Genomic DNA, 19,853 nt, shown 5'->3' on the forward strand with positions numbered 1-19,853 from the left:
GGCTCTACAATATATGCATAATTAAATAATAATTCTATAACAAATGTAATGCGAAATAATTGATGTTGTTGTGAATAATTATTATACCAGTTAAAGTTTCCTTATATTTTTAATTTTAATAAGTATTATACTATGATATATGTACCCATGTGATCTGAGCTCGTTATTTGTAAAATTAAAAAAAGAATATCAAATTACAAATTACAAATATATTAATATATTATATTATCTTTCAATTTGTATGTGGTATAAACGTTGCGTTTCAATTAGCCATTAAAAAGTCATCAAAACTATGATTTTTGTAGTCTTACCTCAAAGGAGTGCTGTACAATAAAATGCTGGTGATTTATCTTACTGACGAAAGCAATTAACGCTAAAACAGAATATAAAAGGTGATCCAAATTCGGCTTCCGATCTTTTAAAAAAACATAGACATAGAACATTTAATGTATTTCAATCGTTATGAAAAATAATATTAATTAAATGACCGCCTCTGGACCTTTTGATGTAATTTTCGACGGCTTTTTCGTATATTTTGAGCGGTACCTTGACTGTAGCTTAGCGGATGTTGGTTTTTAGGTGCTCACGTTTCACGTTTGTCGGCGTAGACACGATTTTAGCGCAACCCCACAAAAAAATCCAACGGCGTTTAATCCACGTGATATTGGTGGACATTTAACGTCTTTGTTTTCATGCCAAAAATAATCAGTTAACATACGCCTATAGCGCTCACCGTTGACTTTTACAATCCGACCTTCATCGTTTGCAAAAAAGTAAGGCCCAGTGACGCCGCCTGATCACAATGTGTCACATTTTAGAAATGTAATGCTCTCTCGTGGAAATTTTGCTTATTAACATACCCAGTAAAGTGGAAGTGTGCCTCTCAGAGTAGAATTTTTTTTTTAAAAATCAGTATCAACAAGAAAGTGATCGGTAGACGAGGCAACGCCGGCCGTTGTCTATCGAAGTCTACCAAAATAATGTGCTGCCGTCAAGCCAGAGTTACCAGAGTGCCACGAAGTTTTAAACTAAATAAAATAAATACATACATATATAAAAAAGGCCCCTATAATATGTATTATTAATTTTAAATACATCTTCGTGAAGTGCAGGTTGTGTTTCAGAGAACACAGCGACAATCGTGCCAAGTAACCGATAACACGTTGCATTTTTTAATTGATCATCACATAGCCCCTCCCTAGCATCCGTCTCCAAAAAGAATAATGATGCCGGAGACCATCAGTAGCTAAATCGCGACGGTATACTCTCGTGACGACTTAGGAAGGAGGCATGGCCTAGCGCCTGTATGCGCATATATAGATATCTGCGACCGTGGGAGGAGGGCGTGGGCTCAAGGAACTTCCACCCCTCTCTAGCAATTAATATGAAACTGACATTGGCTGTGTTGGAAACAGTGGCTTTATGGCAGTTTTAATATTTTACCCTGAATATAGTCTTCTAATTTATTTAGAACATGCCCATTACAAATTTCGTTATGGCCAAGAGATGCTTAGATCAACTTAGCGTTAAATTCTCCCCAGCCTTCGTAATGTAGGGACGCAGGAATGAGCCCATATATTATGTTATGGAGAAGACGAAATATAAATTATTCGACTAATTTAAGTATTTTTCTGTTCCTTCTATTCTCGATAAAACAAGGTCACACGCTTAAGAAGAAAATGGGAGAAATTAAGCAGACATTATTTATAAAATAATGCTTTATAGTATTTAGCTTAAAATTAAAAAAGAGTAAATATATTTGTTGGTAGTTTAGGAATTATCATATATATTTTATTTATTTCTTGACCTAAACAATCATTTTGATTTGAAGAAAGCAGGTGGATTTTATATATTATTTTAGTTACTGTTTTGAGGGTATTCGTACATAAAGAGGCGTTGATAATAAGAGGAGACTTAAAAAGGTGAAATATTTTTAATTTCATATTAATAATACTCAAAATTGGAAGAATAATATAGTCAAGTCAGCAAGGAATCATTTTTTCAGTTACATTATGCCGGAATAGTATATAAAATTGAACAAAAACATACAAATATGAAGGTAAAATAACACGTAACGTACAATCTCCCATACTCCCACCACTCAATAGCTTTTAATTTTAATTCTAAAATACTATGAAAACATATGTTAAATTTACTAGTAATATATACTTTTAATAACAATATATTTTATAAAACAATTATAAATTTGAAGTTATAATTAAAACCTGTTAAAAAATGGTAGGGGAGGTATCATAGAAAATTCATCAAATTTTTCATAAATATTTATTTATTGAACACAAATTAACCACTTAATAAACAGTAAAATAAGTACATAGTAAATATGAATATACATTTGTAATAATAAATCATTATTGATCATAATCAATTCAACAAATTTATTTATAGAGATATTGTCGTACTTTGGTATGTTTTCGGTGTGAGAAAAAATAGTGATACTTTATCTATACGTACATAAATTAAGTGTGACTCGACCCTTATTTATTTTTTCTTTTTAATGTACAGAAAGATAAAGACATATTACAACAAATAGATTCATTATCATATTAGAAGTTCCACATTGAGTTACAGCAAGTATTCCAAGGTACGACACACTTCCTTTCAATAAAATAATCAGCTACACAAATACATACGTATATTCTATCAGTTGTATATATATATATATAATACGTGCACCATTTTAAAACTCGTCATATTTGAGTATTGAGAGACATCCACTAATTTATTATATATATATATATATTAATATAAATCTTTAGCAATATTTTTTCGTAATTTCATCATTATTCATCAGTATGAGTGAAAAGTACTCTTTTACATATCCAATACACATCTATATATTAATACATAATACACACATACGAATATGTTTTGAATTGATTATTTAGAAGGCTTTTTAATTTTAATAAACGACAAAGTTGTATTAGAGAACAAACAAATCAACAAATTTCCCTCAAAACTCAAAAAAATCATACAAAAGGCCTAACATTAGTACAGTGTTTATTGTTAAATATACATATATTTAAACACTAATTGGGCGGTAACTGTTCTTATAGCATAATTATTAATTATAATGACGTTGCAAAACTATTGAGAGTTATGTAATAAATCAAGCGTTCGTTCGAAACCGAGTTATTACAACTTTCAAGCAAAAATATCAAAAATACATTTCATTTCAATATGTATATATTTATACGCTATGATAAACTTTGATTCTAATAATTTATTAATACTTATAGAAAATATTCTATAACTTCTACGTGTTTAACAGTCGATTCGCGCACGCGTCAAGATATTTTCGTTCCGGTTTGGCACTTCAGATTTTCTTAATGAACTGAAGTTTCGAGCGTTGTATACATTTAATACAAAACACGCAAAAATATTGATTTGAAACAGTCAGAGAAATAAAGTATCACAGTACATTTATTAATATATTCATTTCTAACTCTAAAAATAATGATTTTTATAATATAATATATATATACTTAACGATGATGTCATAGGAATCATCTTTAAACAATAATACACTTTTGACGTATTATTCGCTACGCTTTATCCATCTTGACATACGCTCATTATACGATTGTAAAATTAATCGATACAATTTAAGTAATGGCACATTTTAATTAATTAACATTCAACGAATCCTCCTTAACGAATAATAACAACGACATGTGTCATTTCTACGTTCTTAGTTGTTTGTTAGTCGAAATTAAATAAGCACAACTTATGCGTGAAAATATGTTTTACCTGTTTTGGTATATTTAAATCACATATAAAAATATACAATAATACTAACTTAATTGGCACACATTTATAATTAATCAATTAGTACACTCATAAGCTGCTCAATGTATGCATTTCAACTAAATATCTTATTTTGTACTCTGTTTTATACAACTGAAAATCTATCTATATTATTCACATCTCCAGACAGAATATATTCGTAAATTGAATACTTTGGAAACACTACAGAGTTTTAACGTATATAATATGTATTTTATATTACGTATATTTACCACAGTTTCATAATATAAAAATAATATTATTGTCAATGTTAAATTTTAATTTAACACACTGCAATGCATAATAAATACCTTGTTGCCTAGTATTATGGAAGTTATCGCTTAATTATTTTTTGGACTTTAATAGTAATTTATAATTTAAACTTAATTGAGAGAATTGAATTTAAGGATGCCGTTATTTGGAGACTAGCATGTAAATAAAATAATTCATACAACGTAATCACAATAAGTTGGATTATAATCAAACTAGTTTTTAATCCATAAAGTAATTCGAATCGTCATCAAAAGACCATATGAAAACATAAAAAGATTATGTATGCAAATTAATACAGAGATTTTTATTAACACGTAAGAATGACGTCACATCGATTGTCATCTTTCAGGACTATGAAATTTACACCTTTAAGCAATATAAATTTTATTTTATATAATATAGTATTGACATTGATCTGAATGCATGCATATTTATATATAGTCGAATCGAGAATATTCTCCAATGAATTATTCTTAGAGTAATAAAATATTTCATAGCACTCGTTCAAATATTTCGTATATTCAAACTATATAGTATAAAGTCATTTATACACTGCATATTTTTATTAATATTTACCAGTTAGGTAAGTTCAGCTAATTTTATAATTATTATTTTGAAACATTAAATATTACATATCCAGAGCTTAATTGAATATTATAACTCAAACGACCATTTCCGCACTTATGCGTTTTTATTATTAGTCAAAGTAGTGTAATCTATTTAAATATTATTTAATGCATTTTTCAATCATTTGAAAATATTTTCATACAATTTTCAAAACCATTTAGAAAATCTAGAAATCTGAATCTCTTCAAACGTTCTTAATATAACTTTATCAAAAATTAAAAAAAATTATCAACAGCCAGTCAATTAAACAAAAGTAGAATTTGTCAAATAGTAAGTAGTAAGTCTTTTTGTAAATATATTGTGAAAGAAAAAAAATTACAAATGCACATTAGTAGTAATTAGTATAAAAGATTTAATTTTGTATTGTTTTTAAAGCCAGAAAAGGTTTTGAAAATATCAAAGGAGGACAATAAAAATAAAAAGGTCAGTATTGCTGCAGAATTTTTAAAAAAAGGTCATTTTGGAAATTTTTTTCAAAATGGACGTCTGGTCACTTTAGATAAAGTCTAAATTTCTGAGAATGCCTCGCTGTATTTTGATTGTCAGTTTAGAATTTGCATGAACCAACTTAAATCTGACATAAAGAAGATAAACTTTGCTAAGAGGAACTGAGAAAATAATAATTCTTGAAAAAACAAAGCTTAACAATTCAGAATTATAAATATTTTTTTCATAATCGGATTAAATATATTTGTATATTTATTCTAAAGTATCGTTTAATGCATATTTTAACAATATTGATTTTAGGTTATTATATATTTTTTAATACATCTATATTTCTCCATTTTTGCAAGAGCAGAAATTTAATTGCAACAAAATTGTGTAGAAATAATTCTCATTTCAGAGGATTTTACACTATTTACATACTAGTTCACTTATTTTCATACAATTTTAACACGAAACAATGATATATAACATCATATTATTATTTTGATTAGGTGCAATATTTTCTTATATATTATAAAACACTTGTTTATAGTACTTCACTTGTGAAAAATAAGAATGACACATTTTATTAGTAGTAACCACTAAGAAAAATCTAATGTGTTTAAATATTTTTTTTTTCTAATGATAACACCAAGAAAAATATTTATACGGTTTAAATATTTATATCGCAATGACTTGTGGTTTTGCATTATATGATCGCTTGATTATTTCTAAACACACTTTATAGATTAAATTACACCCTAGTCTCCAATAATCAGAACTAATGAGTGACAAAAATATATCTAAAAATTAAAATAAGCTCTCACACTTGAGCAAATGCACATTATTTGTCAAAAATTGTTATGATTGATAACATACGAACTTTAAAAATGATACATGTCATACAATTTTCTTAAGTACGCCGCTGCCGTATGCGATAATAAAATAAAATCATTAAATATTATTTATGGCAATCCGTATCGTCTGCGAGAATTATTGTAATAGCACTGGTAGCCGAAGGGCTCTGGTCATGAGGCGCGGACCGCGGAGCCCCGCACGCTAACTGCTGCAGCTCGTGTCCTTCGGCCAACGTTGTCGGACAATTTAAGGGCCTCGTTAAATGCGGAGTGGTCCTCGTGCCTCTTCTCGAACTATCGCTCGCCACGCTAGACATCATCCGCCTTCGGCGTTGAATCTTGGGATAATTGAACTGACCGAACCGCTTAGCCGGCCCGGCGACGTACAAAAGGGAGCCGAGAAAGAACGTCGCAAATATCCAACTAACAGCCATGACCAAAATTAAAAATAATCCTATCTGAGTGTATGGTAATACTCGAGCCGGCAGCATCAACGCTCCGGCCATCCCCGTTGTGAGCGCTGCCATTGCAGTAGGCGGAGCGGCGGCAGACAGAGCTCTCGAAGTGCGGGCTTCTCTTTCTCCCTCCGCTCGCCTATAAGCTAAACCGATGTGTAAGCTAAAATCGACGGCTAATCCGATCGCCGTGGATACCGCTAGACTCTCCAAAATATTGAGCCTCCAACCTAACAATATAAGGCAGCCGACAGTGACACAAATAGATAACGTGATTGTGATTATGGCATAAAGGCTTATTAAAATATTCAGAGTGACGAGCAGTAGCACTATCAACGCTATCAACATGGACACTCCGATCGCCATCAAAGTACCTCTCGACAACGTCCTCTGTAGATCGTAAAACTCTAACTCAGACACAAACCATCCGTTTTTAATACCGGCCGGAGCGTTCGATAACTGATGCTGCGTCCAGTTCTCCACGTTCGTATAAAACTCTTCCATCAACTCGTACGACATTGAAAACGCATAAGTGCTTTCAAACTCGACGACCAGAGCTGCTATCCTAGGCAGACCGTCGCTTCCGACGAATTTCGAAAACTTGGGGCCTGCCACGCCCGGCATGAAGAATTCTCTCGGAGTTTGATACAGCGCTGAGATTGCTTGTACGATGCAGGTGTCGAACACATAACTTGTAAATGGAAATTCTGATGTTTCACAGCACGGAGTGCGATCAATATTGTCAATATCGTCCAAACATCTGTAAATTAAATTGATTATTTTACACTTTTTATGGCACAAAGATAAAACAAGTTGATTGAAATATTATATAAGATATATGAGAGAAATATTATATAAGATTGTAACTTTCCATTTTTCCATGATATTTGTCATTAAGTGACAAATGTTTATATATTCACACCATTATGCTGTGTTCCACGGAACACTGATGTTCCGTGTAAAGTAAATATTTGTTCCGTGAAAGATTATTATAATTAATATAAGCCTACAATGATCTTATTGGTTATTAGTTTTATTTATGGCAAATATTAACACAACAAGTGCAAACAAAAAAGTGTAATTTACAGTAACTGTAACTCGAGACACGTTTATGTAAAGCAGGATTTGTTATAGAAATCTAGTCGTTTAGTGTAATAAAACATTCATTTACTTAATACCAACCTTCTATTCATCCATGTTATAAAATTCTCTATGAAACAATTTGGTAGAAGTAGGCCTAGAGTCGATTGATAGAAAGGCTGTCCTTTTAAGCGCGTGCAAAAGTCCCATAACCAGACTTGTGATTGCGGATCAGATATATTAAACGTCGGATCTAACACTAAAGAGCCGTGAGAAGACGGATCCATTTGATTTCCTGTGTCGACTGCTTCCACACCCCATACCCATCTTAAAGGCATTTTATTACCATTTCCCCATTCCTAAGATATAAAAACATGAGTTGAGAAGTAGCCAATAAAATGTGAACATATTTAAAATAATCTTACCCCTCTACTGGATCGTTCGAACCAATAATTATCCCTGTAACTTATATCGTATTGTTCGAACAACTGAGAAGAGTGGAACAGTTGAAAACTTCTAGAATCGGGAAGTTTTAAACCTGGATAATATGCGACTATCATTCCGCACGCTATCGATAATGAACCTGTAAAATGATTAATTAAAGAATTCATAAAAGTATTTTATGATATAAATTTTAATATATATGTGTATACCTAAAGATATCAACCAAAACCAGCGTAATTTTATCACACTAACAACTAGAAATCTACTCATCATGCTCCACGTTTCTTCTATAGATTGTCGAAGCGGCCTCATTTTTATTTTCCAGTTCTTGACCTGAAATTATATTACATGAAGAAACAGATCGAGGAATATATTTGAGTATATCTAAATAACATACTTTCAAAGAATTACACCAAGATTCCATAATGATAACGTTCGCCGGCAACCAAGTAATCATCAGCAAGAAGTTTATTATTACAACCGTTCCAGTGAAAATACTAAATATGAATATTTTTATAAATTAGTGATAAAGAAATTGAATTATATTTTAAGAAAATATACCTGAAACAGTTAACTGCAGTAATATTGCTAATGTAAGATGCGTAAAAAGCAGCAGCAGTCGTTAAACTAGTGACAAACATCGTCAAAACTGAATGTTGTAGAGTATCTCCCATTAGTTCTTCCAACTTCCCGGGATCTACACCGAGACTCGTCAAAACGTCCACTGAAACGTCCTTCCGACTTTCCCACACTTTCATGAAAATAAACATGTCGTCGGCTCCAATGCCTAAAATACATTGAAATTAAAAATATGGATCATATGTTTATATAAACTGGAAACACCGCTTGTATTATATAAATATGATTTTTACAATAAAAATCGATTATGTAAACGAATAATCTTGCTCCAGCGAAGCGGTTAAGAGCGGAGCTTATGAAGGGGTTGTCTGATCTTGCCGTAGAATTATGCAATTTTATCACAATGAGTAAAGGATACACAACGTCAGTTCATAGTATATTTTTTTAGACTCACACTTTAATTTTTTATATCACTGTAAGATTCACCAGCTGCTATTTTATTTTTGTTCATTATGATAGTTACGATCATTGACATTAATAGCGGTGATCTAAATTCAATTTTAACCAATGTATAAATATTATTAATAATAAATATCAATGGTTTGACTATAATAAAAACATATATGTATATTGACGGCTTTTCCATTATCTTCCATTATTTTATTCTCATTTTAATAATTATGATCAGTAATGATCATCACATGTTTTTTGTGCATGTTCATTACACCTGTACTTCACCTATAATTTATCACCTTTGTATTACAAAGTAATACAAAATATGTATTCAAAATAAATATTATTTTCTTTTGAAACAGCCCAATACAAATGTATCTAGATTCTTTCTTCAACAATAACGTCGGATTTAATAATTCTCATTAAAGTACCAAAGGCCGATATATCAGATTTCGGTAACTAAAGAGTTAACAATGAATTCCTGTTTGGATCCACTACTGTATATCAACATATCATCTAATTGTAATAATACTTATACATCAATACTTAATATATTATAATTATATAAAAATTCATACCGACGGCGACAACAGCAGTCAGGAGATTCATAAATGGAAAGAAGTTCAAGTTGAAGACTATCGTGTAGAAAAAATACGATATTCCTATCGAGTAAGCAATCGCTAAACACGTCGACATAGTGACGAAAAACGAACCCGTGTACAGCCACATACAGCTGATTACGAATATACCCCCAAGACCCAGGAGCCACGTGTCGTGCACTAGCCATATATCAAAAATTGCATTTTTTACACCTAAAACATTCACGATAAACCATTATTTATGTAGCAATGTAACAAAATATAAATTACGAAAAGCATACCTAAATTCATGGCAACGAGTGATACGTTCTTATTCTCAAAGTTTTCATTTTCAATTCGATAATAATAAGGCAAAACCGAAGCGCTACACGCCAATGGTAAAAATATCATTGATGTGGAAACATGCACTATTGAGTTGTTCTGAAAAATAGCAATATAATTAATAGTAGTTCTTATAAACATGATATGATATTAACTCACATTTGGCGGCAGGAAATCTGCGTCTACTATGTAAGATAAAATATTGAATACGGCGTTGAATTTGTAACATATTGATAAAGCTTTACATTTTTCAGCTTCACAATCTGATGCTAATTTTAAGGAATGAAAATAAACGGCACACCGCGTCAGTAAATTTAATGTAGTAGTAATGTCTTCTTCCTAAAACATTGAGATACATAAAAATACAAGATTAAGATACAAATGTAATACGTTTTCTACAAATTTAAAATATTAAATTACACTGTCCTATAAGATTAAAGATCTCTATACATTACTTTTAGCTGAATATTTTTTTCAATAATTTTTTAGATGAATTTTTTTTTAATTGTGTTAAAATTTCAATGATTTTTAGCACTTTGGTTTTTGACCAAATACTCAAAAAATATTTTTAAAAAGTTAGTTGCAAAAATTACAAAATAAGGCAATGAGAGTAGTTTTAAACAAAAATAGATTTATTAGTTGTAGAATTATAATTGATAGATTGGAATGGTTAGATATTCAAGAAATATTGAAAATTAATGTTTTGGTATTTATATACAGTGAAATCTCTTTGTAATGAATACTGAAATAACGAAATTTCCAGTATAATGAATCTTTAATTTGTCCCTGAAAAACTTTCATACAAAATGTTTTTATTGTAACAAACATCAATCTTCAATTTTTATATTAACAATAAATTTTTATATTTATATTAAGACTGATCTCATCATAACGAAATATTTTGATCCGAATTTAAGAATGACGTTACAACTTGACACAATAATTCCCCCAATTCAGTTCGTCCTTGACTTAGCTTGTGCCTAATGCGTTCACAAACGATATTCAAGGTGTTTCGCCGACCATCAAACTTTCTTATAAAATATTTTTTTAATAAATTTTATTGTTTTCATTGCAGTATTCTCAAAAATGGACAAAAAACGATCTTTCAATATTGTAAGAGGTTATTTTGATGCTGTAGTAGTATGGTAATTAAAAATAAAATGAAAATATATTATCTTCCTTACATTCAATATAACGAATTTTAAGTATAACAAATATTTTTCTTCGGTCCCGTGAGCTTTGCTATACTGAGATTTCACTATATAAGTTAAAAAATAATTTGTATTTAATAATAGATAAAGATGTACATATATGTACTACTAGAAATAGAGACAATTCAAGGATAGTTGGGTATAAGAAAATGAGTACGGCCAGGGGAATAATGTACAAAGATGTGAATTTGTATAATAATTTTCCCAGGACAATCTGTAAAAACAAAAATGTAACAGGTTTTCTCAATAGAAGAAACACATTTGTGTATTAAGAAATAAATTATAATATTAGTATTTTTTTATATTCTGGTTATGTTTATATTATATTTTAAATGTATGTTTTTCTTATATTTGTTCAGTGTATATTAGCTAAATAAATTAATAAAATAAAATAAATTAAAGCTGAATTTTCAGATCCACATTAATGAAAAAATTGATTTTTCATACAAATTGTAATGAAATGAATTCATGATGGAAATAGATCAAATAAATTCTAATATTTATGAAAAAGTTTCACTTTGAAGGCTAATTGAAAATTTTTTGCAATATTTTCTAAAATCCAGTCAGGACAATTTTTCAGTTTAGACACTATACAAGCCATAAAAATGAATTCATTTTAATCGTAATTTTTTAGCTCATTTGTAATGTTGGAATTATTTGTAACACCAAACTGCTTTTCGGAGTGATATAAAAAACAGTTTCCGATAGAATAAGATGAAAATGCTTTTCAAATCCAAGTAGTTCAAGAAGGTTCTGAGATCCCCTTCCTTCCGCCAGAAGCTAGATAACAAATTCAAGTCATGGTAGACAGTGATAAGTTTACCCATCACCGAGGAAGAACAAACCGTACACCACAGAGAAGATTTGCACCCTCAGACTGGACTATATGTAGTAAGAAATATATTTTATATTTTTTGATCAATTAATTCTCAAGTTACTGGACATTTAATATGTAAAATTTTACAGTCCGATGACTTAATTAGGCACCATTAGTCAAAATTAACGTTAAGAGCCATTGACGTAAATATGTGTCATTTGTAAAACTATCATTAAGCGCTGTTGATTTGCAATTCAATTTCAGGGAAAATGATATAGGAAATTTTACATGTATTATGAAGTAAGAATATTATTTTTATAAATATCTTTGAACAATGATAACCTTGCGATGCATTTTTTTCCTAATATTTGGTCATAAAATAATACATATATATAACTGATAACAATAAAAAAAATGACGATAGTTCAAAATTAATTATAAATAGTAACATTTCTTGCTAAGATTTAGAAAAACGAATCCTCTACTTCTTAAAACGATTGACAATTAACTCACCACAATATCCATACATGATGATTTATTAGACAACAATGCTATATAATTGGGTAGGCTCCACGGAGGACAGCATTCAGTAGACGGTGGGCGTGACTGTTGGCACAATGACGTATAAACAGTATCACCAGTGTCAATCAAGCGCTGTTGTAACACGCACATACTATGCAAATTTTCTAGTGTCAAAAGCGACGATCCGTCGATACTTTTAAACACTAAATGTGAATAATCAGCCACTGCAATAACAATTGGTTAATATAAAACGATCAAATAATTAAAACATTAAAAAAATACAAACTAGGAACGCCGCAGAAGAAGCCGTCACTTGACAAATGATGACGCTCCGAATACGCCGACGGAAACTCTAGATTTTTCAAAGTGATCCATTGATTTCTTGTGTATTCTAATCGACCAACGTCGTCTTCTTGAGACAAATACGTTAAATTTTTAGCATAACTCCAATGATCGTGTTCGTCTCCAGTGACATTCCCATCATACTTTGTATTATTATTTGTATCCGAATACAATATTTTATTAGTGCTGTTTAACTTTTTGATGTTTTTGATTTTTTTAATTTTAGACGATGGATCTTTCGGACGCTTCCTCTTCCCATTTCTTACTTTATCGGATCTGTTTTTGGACTTGTTGTATTGCACTTCGTCTGTTATATCTTTCGGATTTACTGCGAGCGATCCGGACGTTCTAGTCTCTTCTATTAAATTCTCCCATGAAATCAAACGTCTAGACAGAACCGTGCCTCTAGTTTCAAAGCCCTTTTCAATATATAAATATTAAGTAAAAAATTAACTTTTATTTTATAAATTAATAACAAAACTTACTTGTGTCGGATCGGTGAAATCTGGTAATTGTTTAGTAAAAAACGGTACTATGGAGCAGCCCGTTGCCAAAAACATCACGACGATTATTATAAGACAAGGATGATGGACCAGGCATTTAGTGTAGAGACTCATAGTTCCCTCAAATGGATCGCTCTCCAATACAAAACTTTGTTTTCGGTCCAAGTCCAAGCTTTTCGGTGGAACATTACCCCTTTTATAAGATAAAAATAATTAGTTATTAAAAATAATAGTTGTTGTGCAACAAAGCATGCAATATTAATAGTAATATTATTAGAATAGCAATATTATTTATACAAACAGAATTGTCAAATGAGGTTAGGTACGCCATTTGTAAACAAACTTTTGACGTTTAATTATGGACGTAATTAGATCGCTTATGGCTATTTTTTATTCTTAAAGAAATAATAAAATATGTTACTTATAGTATAACTAATAATTTAAAGTCAATATAGTAATAGTTCTAAAATATTTTAATGATACAAAGTTATGTTCAATATTACCCCGTAAAATTTCCCCCTCGATAAAAGTACATAATTTGTTTTAAAAACCAGTGCAAAACACAATAAATATTAAAGTTTTTCCCAAAAAAATGATTTGCACTATAATATTTTTTATATGATGTAAAATAATTCCATCGCCTGCATATTTGACAAGTAAGAAATTAAATTATCGAAAACATATTTTGGCAAGCTACTACGCTAACGAACTCGTATCGCGTGACCCTGACCCGACAGACGTTGCGCGAAAGCCTTTTTCGCCACTTTACTATTATATTTTTCGTTTAAAGACCCAATCTGGTATTTTTCCAATTACTAAATAAATATAACTACACTATTTAACTGATAATATTAAAGTATTTAAATTAATCGAACAATAACCCATTTTATAGCTCTGAGAATATTATTAAAGAGATCGATTTATCAAAAAATTCTCGCATATCGCTAAAAACAGGATTTTTGTACATTTTGTACTAATAGCGAAATTAAAATTAAATACTAGTTCAACATATTTTTTTATATTCTACTTATTTTAGTGAGAAAATATTTATAATATTATAATTTTAAGTGTAAAATAACATAATAACGCGTTATCTCAAAATATTATAGCGTAGTAAAAATATTCCAGACAAACCATCTGTTTTTTGATTATAAATATGTATTTAGAGAAAAACAGTTTTATTATTATTAGCACAATTTTAAATAATTAAATTCGATTTTTCTACTTGGATTAAAATATAGTCCTTTGAGAAAAGTCCATTTATATATACATATCGTCATTTTATCGATTATATATATCTAGAGTGTATGAAATTAAAAATCATGACACTTCAACTTTAATTTTATAAATTAACATTTAAAATTAAAATTACATTTCTTGTAAGGTTTTGAAATTCATAAATAAAACTTTCACGATTTTCGTTTAAATGTGTTTTGTTATTAGTATTAGGTATGATTGCTTAGTTCTACGAGTTAAGGTAAGACTTTTTGAATTGAATTACCTCTATACTTTGATTAGAGAACTATTTTTCTCTTATCTGCGCTCTATGTATATTTCATTGGAACTTAAATACATAGAAACATTTGTGAAGAACACTATACTACAATTTAAATTTTAATGACATAGAACAATAGTTTCCAAACACATTTAGCATATAGATTACTTTGAAGATTTAAATTATAATATATGTCAGTACTCGCTATCATTTGTCGGTAGGGCTGTTATTGCGCTATGCACTCATAAATTTGACTATGCAATCGTAATATCGCGCTTTGCTCTCGAATAATTGCTTTTCTGTTAATGTAACTCATAGCTTATTTGGAATTATAAATATGTATCATATAAGAATCGTAATATAATCAGTGTTGGCAAAATTTTTGCTGGACCAACCCAAACGCGAGTTTCCCGCTTGTTATTATACCGTTGGCTTCCGTATATAAGGGTGCGGAACGAGTACGTAGCCAGCTTCCTGCTAGAGTAAAAATCACACGCGAACAAGAAGATCCTCGGTGGGAAGAATATAGCAATAATAAACATAAAAATATTTTTTATACATTTTAGAATATTATTATTAAATGGCAAACTATTACAGGCATTTTAATAGTTTTTTTCACGCTGGAAAGTTGCAAATATAGTATATAGCTGCATTTTACCGGAATTTAAATAATGAATATTTAAAAAACTTTTATAATAATTTAAGAAAACGGCAAAATTAATTTTGAAGAACAGTTTTTTCTTTCAATATATTCTCATCTAGGCAGTTGTAAACTATATTAAAAAGAATACCAGCAACTTAAAGCGCAACATAAACATTTTGGATGTGTACTTGTAAATTGTAACTTGTTACAAATTGAAGCAAGGTTCAATATGCAGCGCATCCGATTTTTTTTTTATATTATCTAAGCTCAAACATTTTAATAAAATGACGAGATTTGTATGGAAAAAATAAATACTTTTGTACTTGGCTGCATTTAGTAGCCTATATAATTTAATTACAGAAAATGTATAGGTACAATTAAGTAAATATTGTTCGACTTCAACAGCGGAGCAGTAAAATATAAAATAAACACCATAAAGGAGCTTCGTTATAGGCAAACCAACGTTATGTACAAAAGATTAAAAAGGGAGATAGCCGACTCTCTCCAGTGAAAGCTATGTGATTATAATATCAAATGCTTGCGTTAAAAAGAACAAGCTTCACAAACAAATCTTAAGGAGCGCATTGTTTAATGACAACGATCATCATAATATGAGCGATTAATGTAACGCTCGTATGTCCCCGAGAGAGCAAAGAGTTCGCTTTCGCATAATCAAGGCAACGCATACACAACAATCAATACGGTCGGCACACAAAATGGAATTATATCTGTAAGCCACCATTGAAGAGTTAAAGTAGTTGCATTTTTTATATAAATTATTTGTTATAAAATGAGTTTAAAATTGAAAAAAATTTTCCTAATAGATTCGAAACTGTTTTTTCTAGATTTTTTTAGGAATAACCATATGAAACTGAATGTATTATTTATTTATTTTGCCGCATTAAATCCAGTTTTCAAATTATCAATAGTACGATATATAAAAACATTAAATTTATATAATTCAGCTGGTTATTTCTTTGCACCTGCCTTAGGTATTCAATCTGAATTTTCAGATCGAATACCTAAATTTATTGCTACTAATTTACATTCGTTGAATATTTCCTCTCATGTAATTTGCAATTTGCAAACAAATTTTAACACAAACAGAGCCACGTCAAAAACTACAATTTGTCCCTTTGAATTATAATGTTTATTGTGAAAGTACTACCTACAAAGTGGGTGCTTTTGAAGGCAATGTTCCGCTCCTTTTATTTCTTATATGTATAAAAATGACTGAGGAACTTATACTCGAAATACATCAGTAGCAGTACATACATTTCAAACAACTGTAAATTAGTTCAGATTATTTGAGGTCGGTTATTACTTTTTTATACATACATATATCCTTGCTATGATTTTTTCCAGAGTCGGGCGCCTCAAGGAGAAAGGGCCGCGGGAATTTGTTCCCTCTCCCCTCCCCTCAGGGCAGGCCTGCTCACAAACACTCATTCGTAATTATGTATCGCTTATGTAACATCAATTATGTATCACTCATGGAATTCACCTAGCTGTTTCTGAAGTTCCAATTCAAACTTCGGAATCATCCTCGAAAGAAGATGAACAATATGAATTCATTCATTCATATGAAAAACACTGCTTCGGAGATGTAAATAGAGTAAGAAAATTCGTGATATCATTTAAAATATCACCCACTAAGAATTATTCTATTTTACAAAAAAAAAACGTTTAAAACGAAATTTGAAAGAAAATTGCAGAAATTATTGAAGTTTTTAAACCTAAACTAAGTTATAATAAATTGTAATATATTCTTTTTATGTATCTCATATTTGTGTTTTTCAGCATTTTAAATTATTTGTTGTTGTTTTTCTTCAAAACTGTACCTATAAATTGAATATAGAGCCCATAATTATGAAAGTGTACTAAGTCAAGAAATAAAAAAAAAAAATTTAATAAAAATTTCTTTTAAATGAAAAAAAAATGTTTGTGTTAAGTCAATTTTAATGTGTTCGATTAATTTTGAAATGGTATAAGTCATTTTAACCATTAATTGTTATGTTTATTAATAAGCTACATACAAAATTTATATGTCAAAATAAATTATAAATCTAGAAGATTATATAAATTTTAAAACACTGTGCTGCGTAATATAAAAATATTTTTTAATCAATTCAAACGCAAACATTTAAATATGACTTGGTCTACTTTCATAATTATTGGCTCATATATAAGAAGTTGTTTTGAAATTTGACTTTTTAAATTATTATTTGTGACTTATTAATAGATGCTAAAATTAGCTACTTGATTGGCTCCAAAACGCTAAATTTAATTATTGGTACAAATTAAAATCAGTCCATTGCTTATTGTTAATCCCATTCATTAGCTAATTGGTTGATTTTACTATAACTAAATAGGTTTTGTTTAAAATGATTTATTTTATTTCTTCAATTTTAAAATCATATATATTAAGTTTAGAACAAAACATTTTAATGCAGCTTTTGAATGATGTTGCTGATGTTTGAAATAAATCTTATCTGTTGGTAATTTAGTTAGCGACGGATTGGCTAGTTTTTAAATGGTAGAAGCAAATGCAATATGAAATACCCGGGAATCGAGACATCAAGAAAATCGAGAATACCCAGGAATTATTTCTCGGGATGATTTGGAATAAAAAAATACACAAAACCATTTACCTGTCTGGTAAAAGTATAACGAAGTGATCGAAGGGTATGCAATAGTCGAGTAGCATAAGGGTCCATGCATAGATAGCACCAATTAGCAGTCGCGATCCAAGGTTTACGATTACAATGAATATAGTTTAAGGCTTTTCAGGCGTTGCAACGTGCGTGACCTTGAACTAGATAAGTAGCCTTGCGATTTTAAGGCACCTGATGGTAGTCGTGGAACCGGCGACGCTGGCTATCTCTGCCGACGAAGAGTCCAAGTCCAGGGCTTCCAGCGTGGTGCGGTGCGGCTCAGGTGCTTTCCATACCGGAGAGCGGGCCGTCGCGAGGCAAAAGGACGAAAGCGACCCCCGCACTGATGCGGCCGGACCCAGGGCCGGAGGCTGGAGGCCGGAGCCCCGGGCGGCGCATGCGCCATCTCCGGCGTCCGGACCGTTGCCATGGCCACGGCTAAACCTTGCATATACACACGCAAACATATAATAGAGCGCGCGCCGTTTCGTGGAAAGCCCTCACACCGTCGAAGCCGATTCTTGGAAGCGCGCGACCCGACTTTTCGTGCTCTGAAAATTTATGGGGATATGGTGAATCATGCGTGGTCGTCTGGAAAATGAATCATATAATATTAAACGCGTATGTAGACTTTTTGGTGCCTTTGGACAATTCTTGATTTGAAAGCTGATCTAATTACGTTTCATCTGTCTATTCAATGTTATACATTCCTTTATCTATTTTTTAGTTTTGCTGCTCTATATTATATTTCTCCTGTTATATACATTTATAAAAGTCGCATAGTGTATCTGTTTAAAAATAACGATAATTATATTTTTTATTAAAAAATATTTATTTATTAAAATAAAATATAATACTTATGTATGTAAGTGTTTTTTTTAATTTTCAAAACATTGCCGGAATGCACTATTTATTTTAGTATTTAATTTTTGTTTGGTGATTATGCCTGCCGAGGTGGAGAGGGCAATAGGGGATAATTTTCTGAGGGCCGTTCTCCTCGAGGGAAAATATATTTATAAAAAAAGCAAAAACCGTCAGCAAATAGCAAATCCGAACTCAACTAGTTTATTGCCATGTATATATTTCAGGTATAAGTTTATTTTGCCTTTTTTATACATACTAAAATAAACAAAAGGAGTGGAGCACCGCCTTCAAAAGCACCCACTTTCTAGGAAGAACTTTCACAATAAACATTATAACCTATTCACCGCCACGCGCATTTATACATGGGTTGCTTTATCGGGCCCTCAGTGCCAAATGCATGTATACATCCGTACGTCTAAACCCGTGATTTTTTAATGAAATTAGCGGGAGATGGCTAGCTATAATTGTTTTAAAAATCAATTGGTATACTTACTAAGCGTTTACAATATTATTATTATAATAATTTGAACTAAAACTGTGATTGAAAAATTATGCATTTTATTCAGTTTTTTGTAACTCTCGGGCGAGCTTTAACAGCACACAGCTTTTGATGCGGCTCCGTTTGTGCTAAAAATTGTTTGCTAGTTATTGCTGATTTTATTTCTTTTTGTACCTTACACAATATTAAACTTAGTTGGAAGGAAATATTCAACGAATATAAATGAGTAGCAGTAGTGGTGGATTAAGCACTTAGGAGGCCCCATGGGCAACATAATTTTGGAAGTCTTCTTTTTAGAATGATTAAAAAGCACCACAACATTTATTAGAGATTTTCATATTAAATATATAAAAAAATGTCTCCATTTGTAATTTCTTCTAATCAC

General features: G+C 30.6%; 1 protein-coding gene across 1 annotated transcript; it reads right to left on the reverse strand.

Moving 5' to 3' along the window:
* Positions 1–5,759: 5,759 nt before the first annotated feature.
* Positions 5,760–18,444, reverse strand: disp (RND transporter family member dispatched). The gene is made up of 13 exons (XM_088183261.1): positions 18,298–18,444; positions 13,296–13,506; positions 12,755–13,229; positions 12,460–12,692; positions 10,078–10,257; positions 9,879–10,017; positions 9,577–9,810; positions 8,528–8,753; positions 8,364–8,463; positions 8,176–8,299; positions 7,948–8,105; positions 7,625–7,881; positions 5,760–7,202 (listed from the first exon to the last, which is right to left on the reverse strand). The coding sequence occupies exons 2-13, from the start codon at positions 13,425–13,427 to the stop codon at positions 6,092–6,094; spliced, it is 3,369 nt and encodes a 1,122-aa protein (XP_088039387.1). The 5' UTR covers positions 13,428–13,506; positions 18,298–18,444; the 3' UTR covers positions 5,760–6,091.
* Positions 18,445–19,853: the final 1,409 nt, after the last annotated feature.

The sequence above is a fragment of the Plectrocnemia conspersa genome, unplaced genomic scaffold (assembly GCF_051122295.1).
Source record: "Plectrocnemia conspersa isolate PC_06_02 unplaced genomic scaffold, ASM5112229v1 ptg000003l, whole genome shotgun sequence".
NCBI lineage: Eukaryota > Metazoa > Arthropoda > Insecta > Trichoptera > Polycentropodidae > Plectrocnemia > Plectrocnemia conspersa.

What these genes read in the sequence shown, in the direction of transcription:
- disp (XM_088183261.1), bottom strand. Translation starts at nt 13,427, where the DNA reads ATGAGTCTCTACACTAAATGCCTGGTCCATCATCCTTGTCTTATAATA. An exon ending in CAGATTTCCTGCCGCCAAAT is followed by an intron (nt 10,018 to 10,077) that starts GTGAGTTAATAT and finishes GCTATTTTTCAG; the next exon opens with AACAACTCAATAGTGCATGT. An exon ending in GTTTTGGTTGATATCTTTAG is followed by an intron (nt 8,106 to 8,175) that starts GTATACACATAT and finishes ATCATTTTACAG; the next exon opens with GTTCATTATCGATAGCGTGC.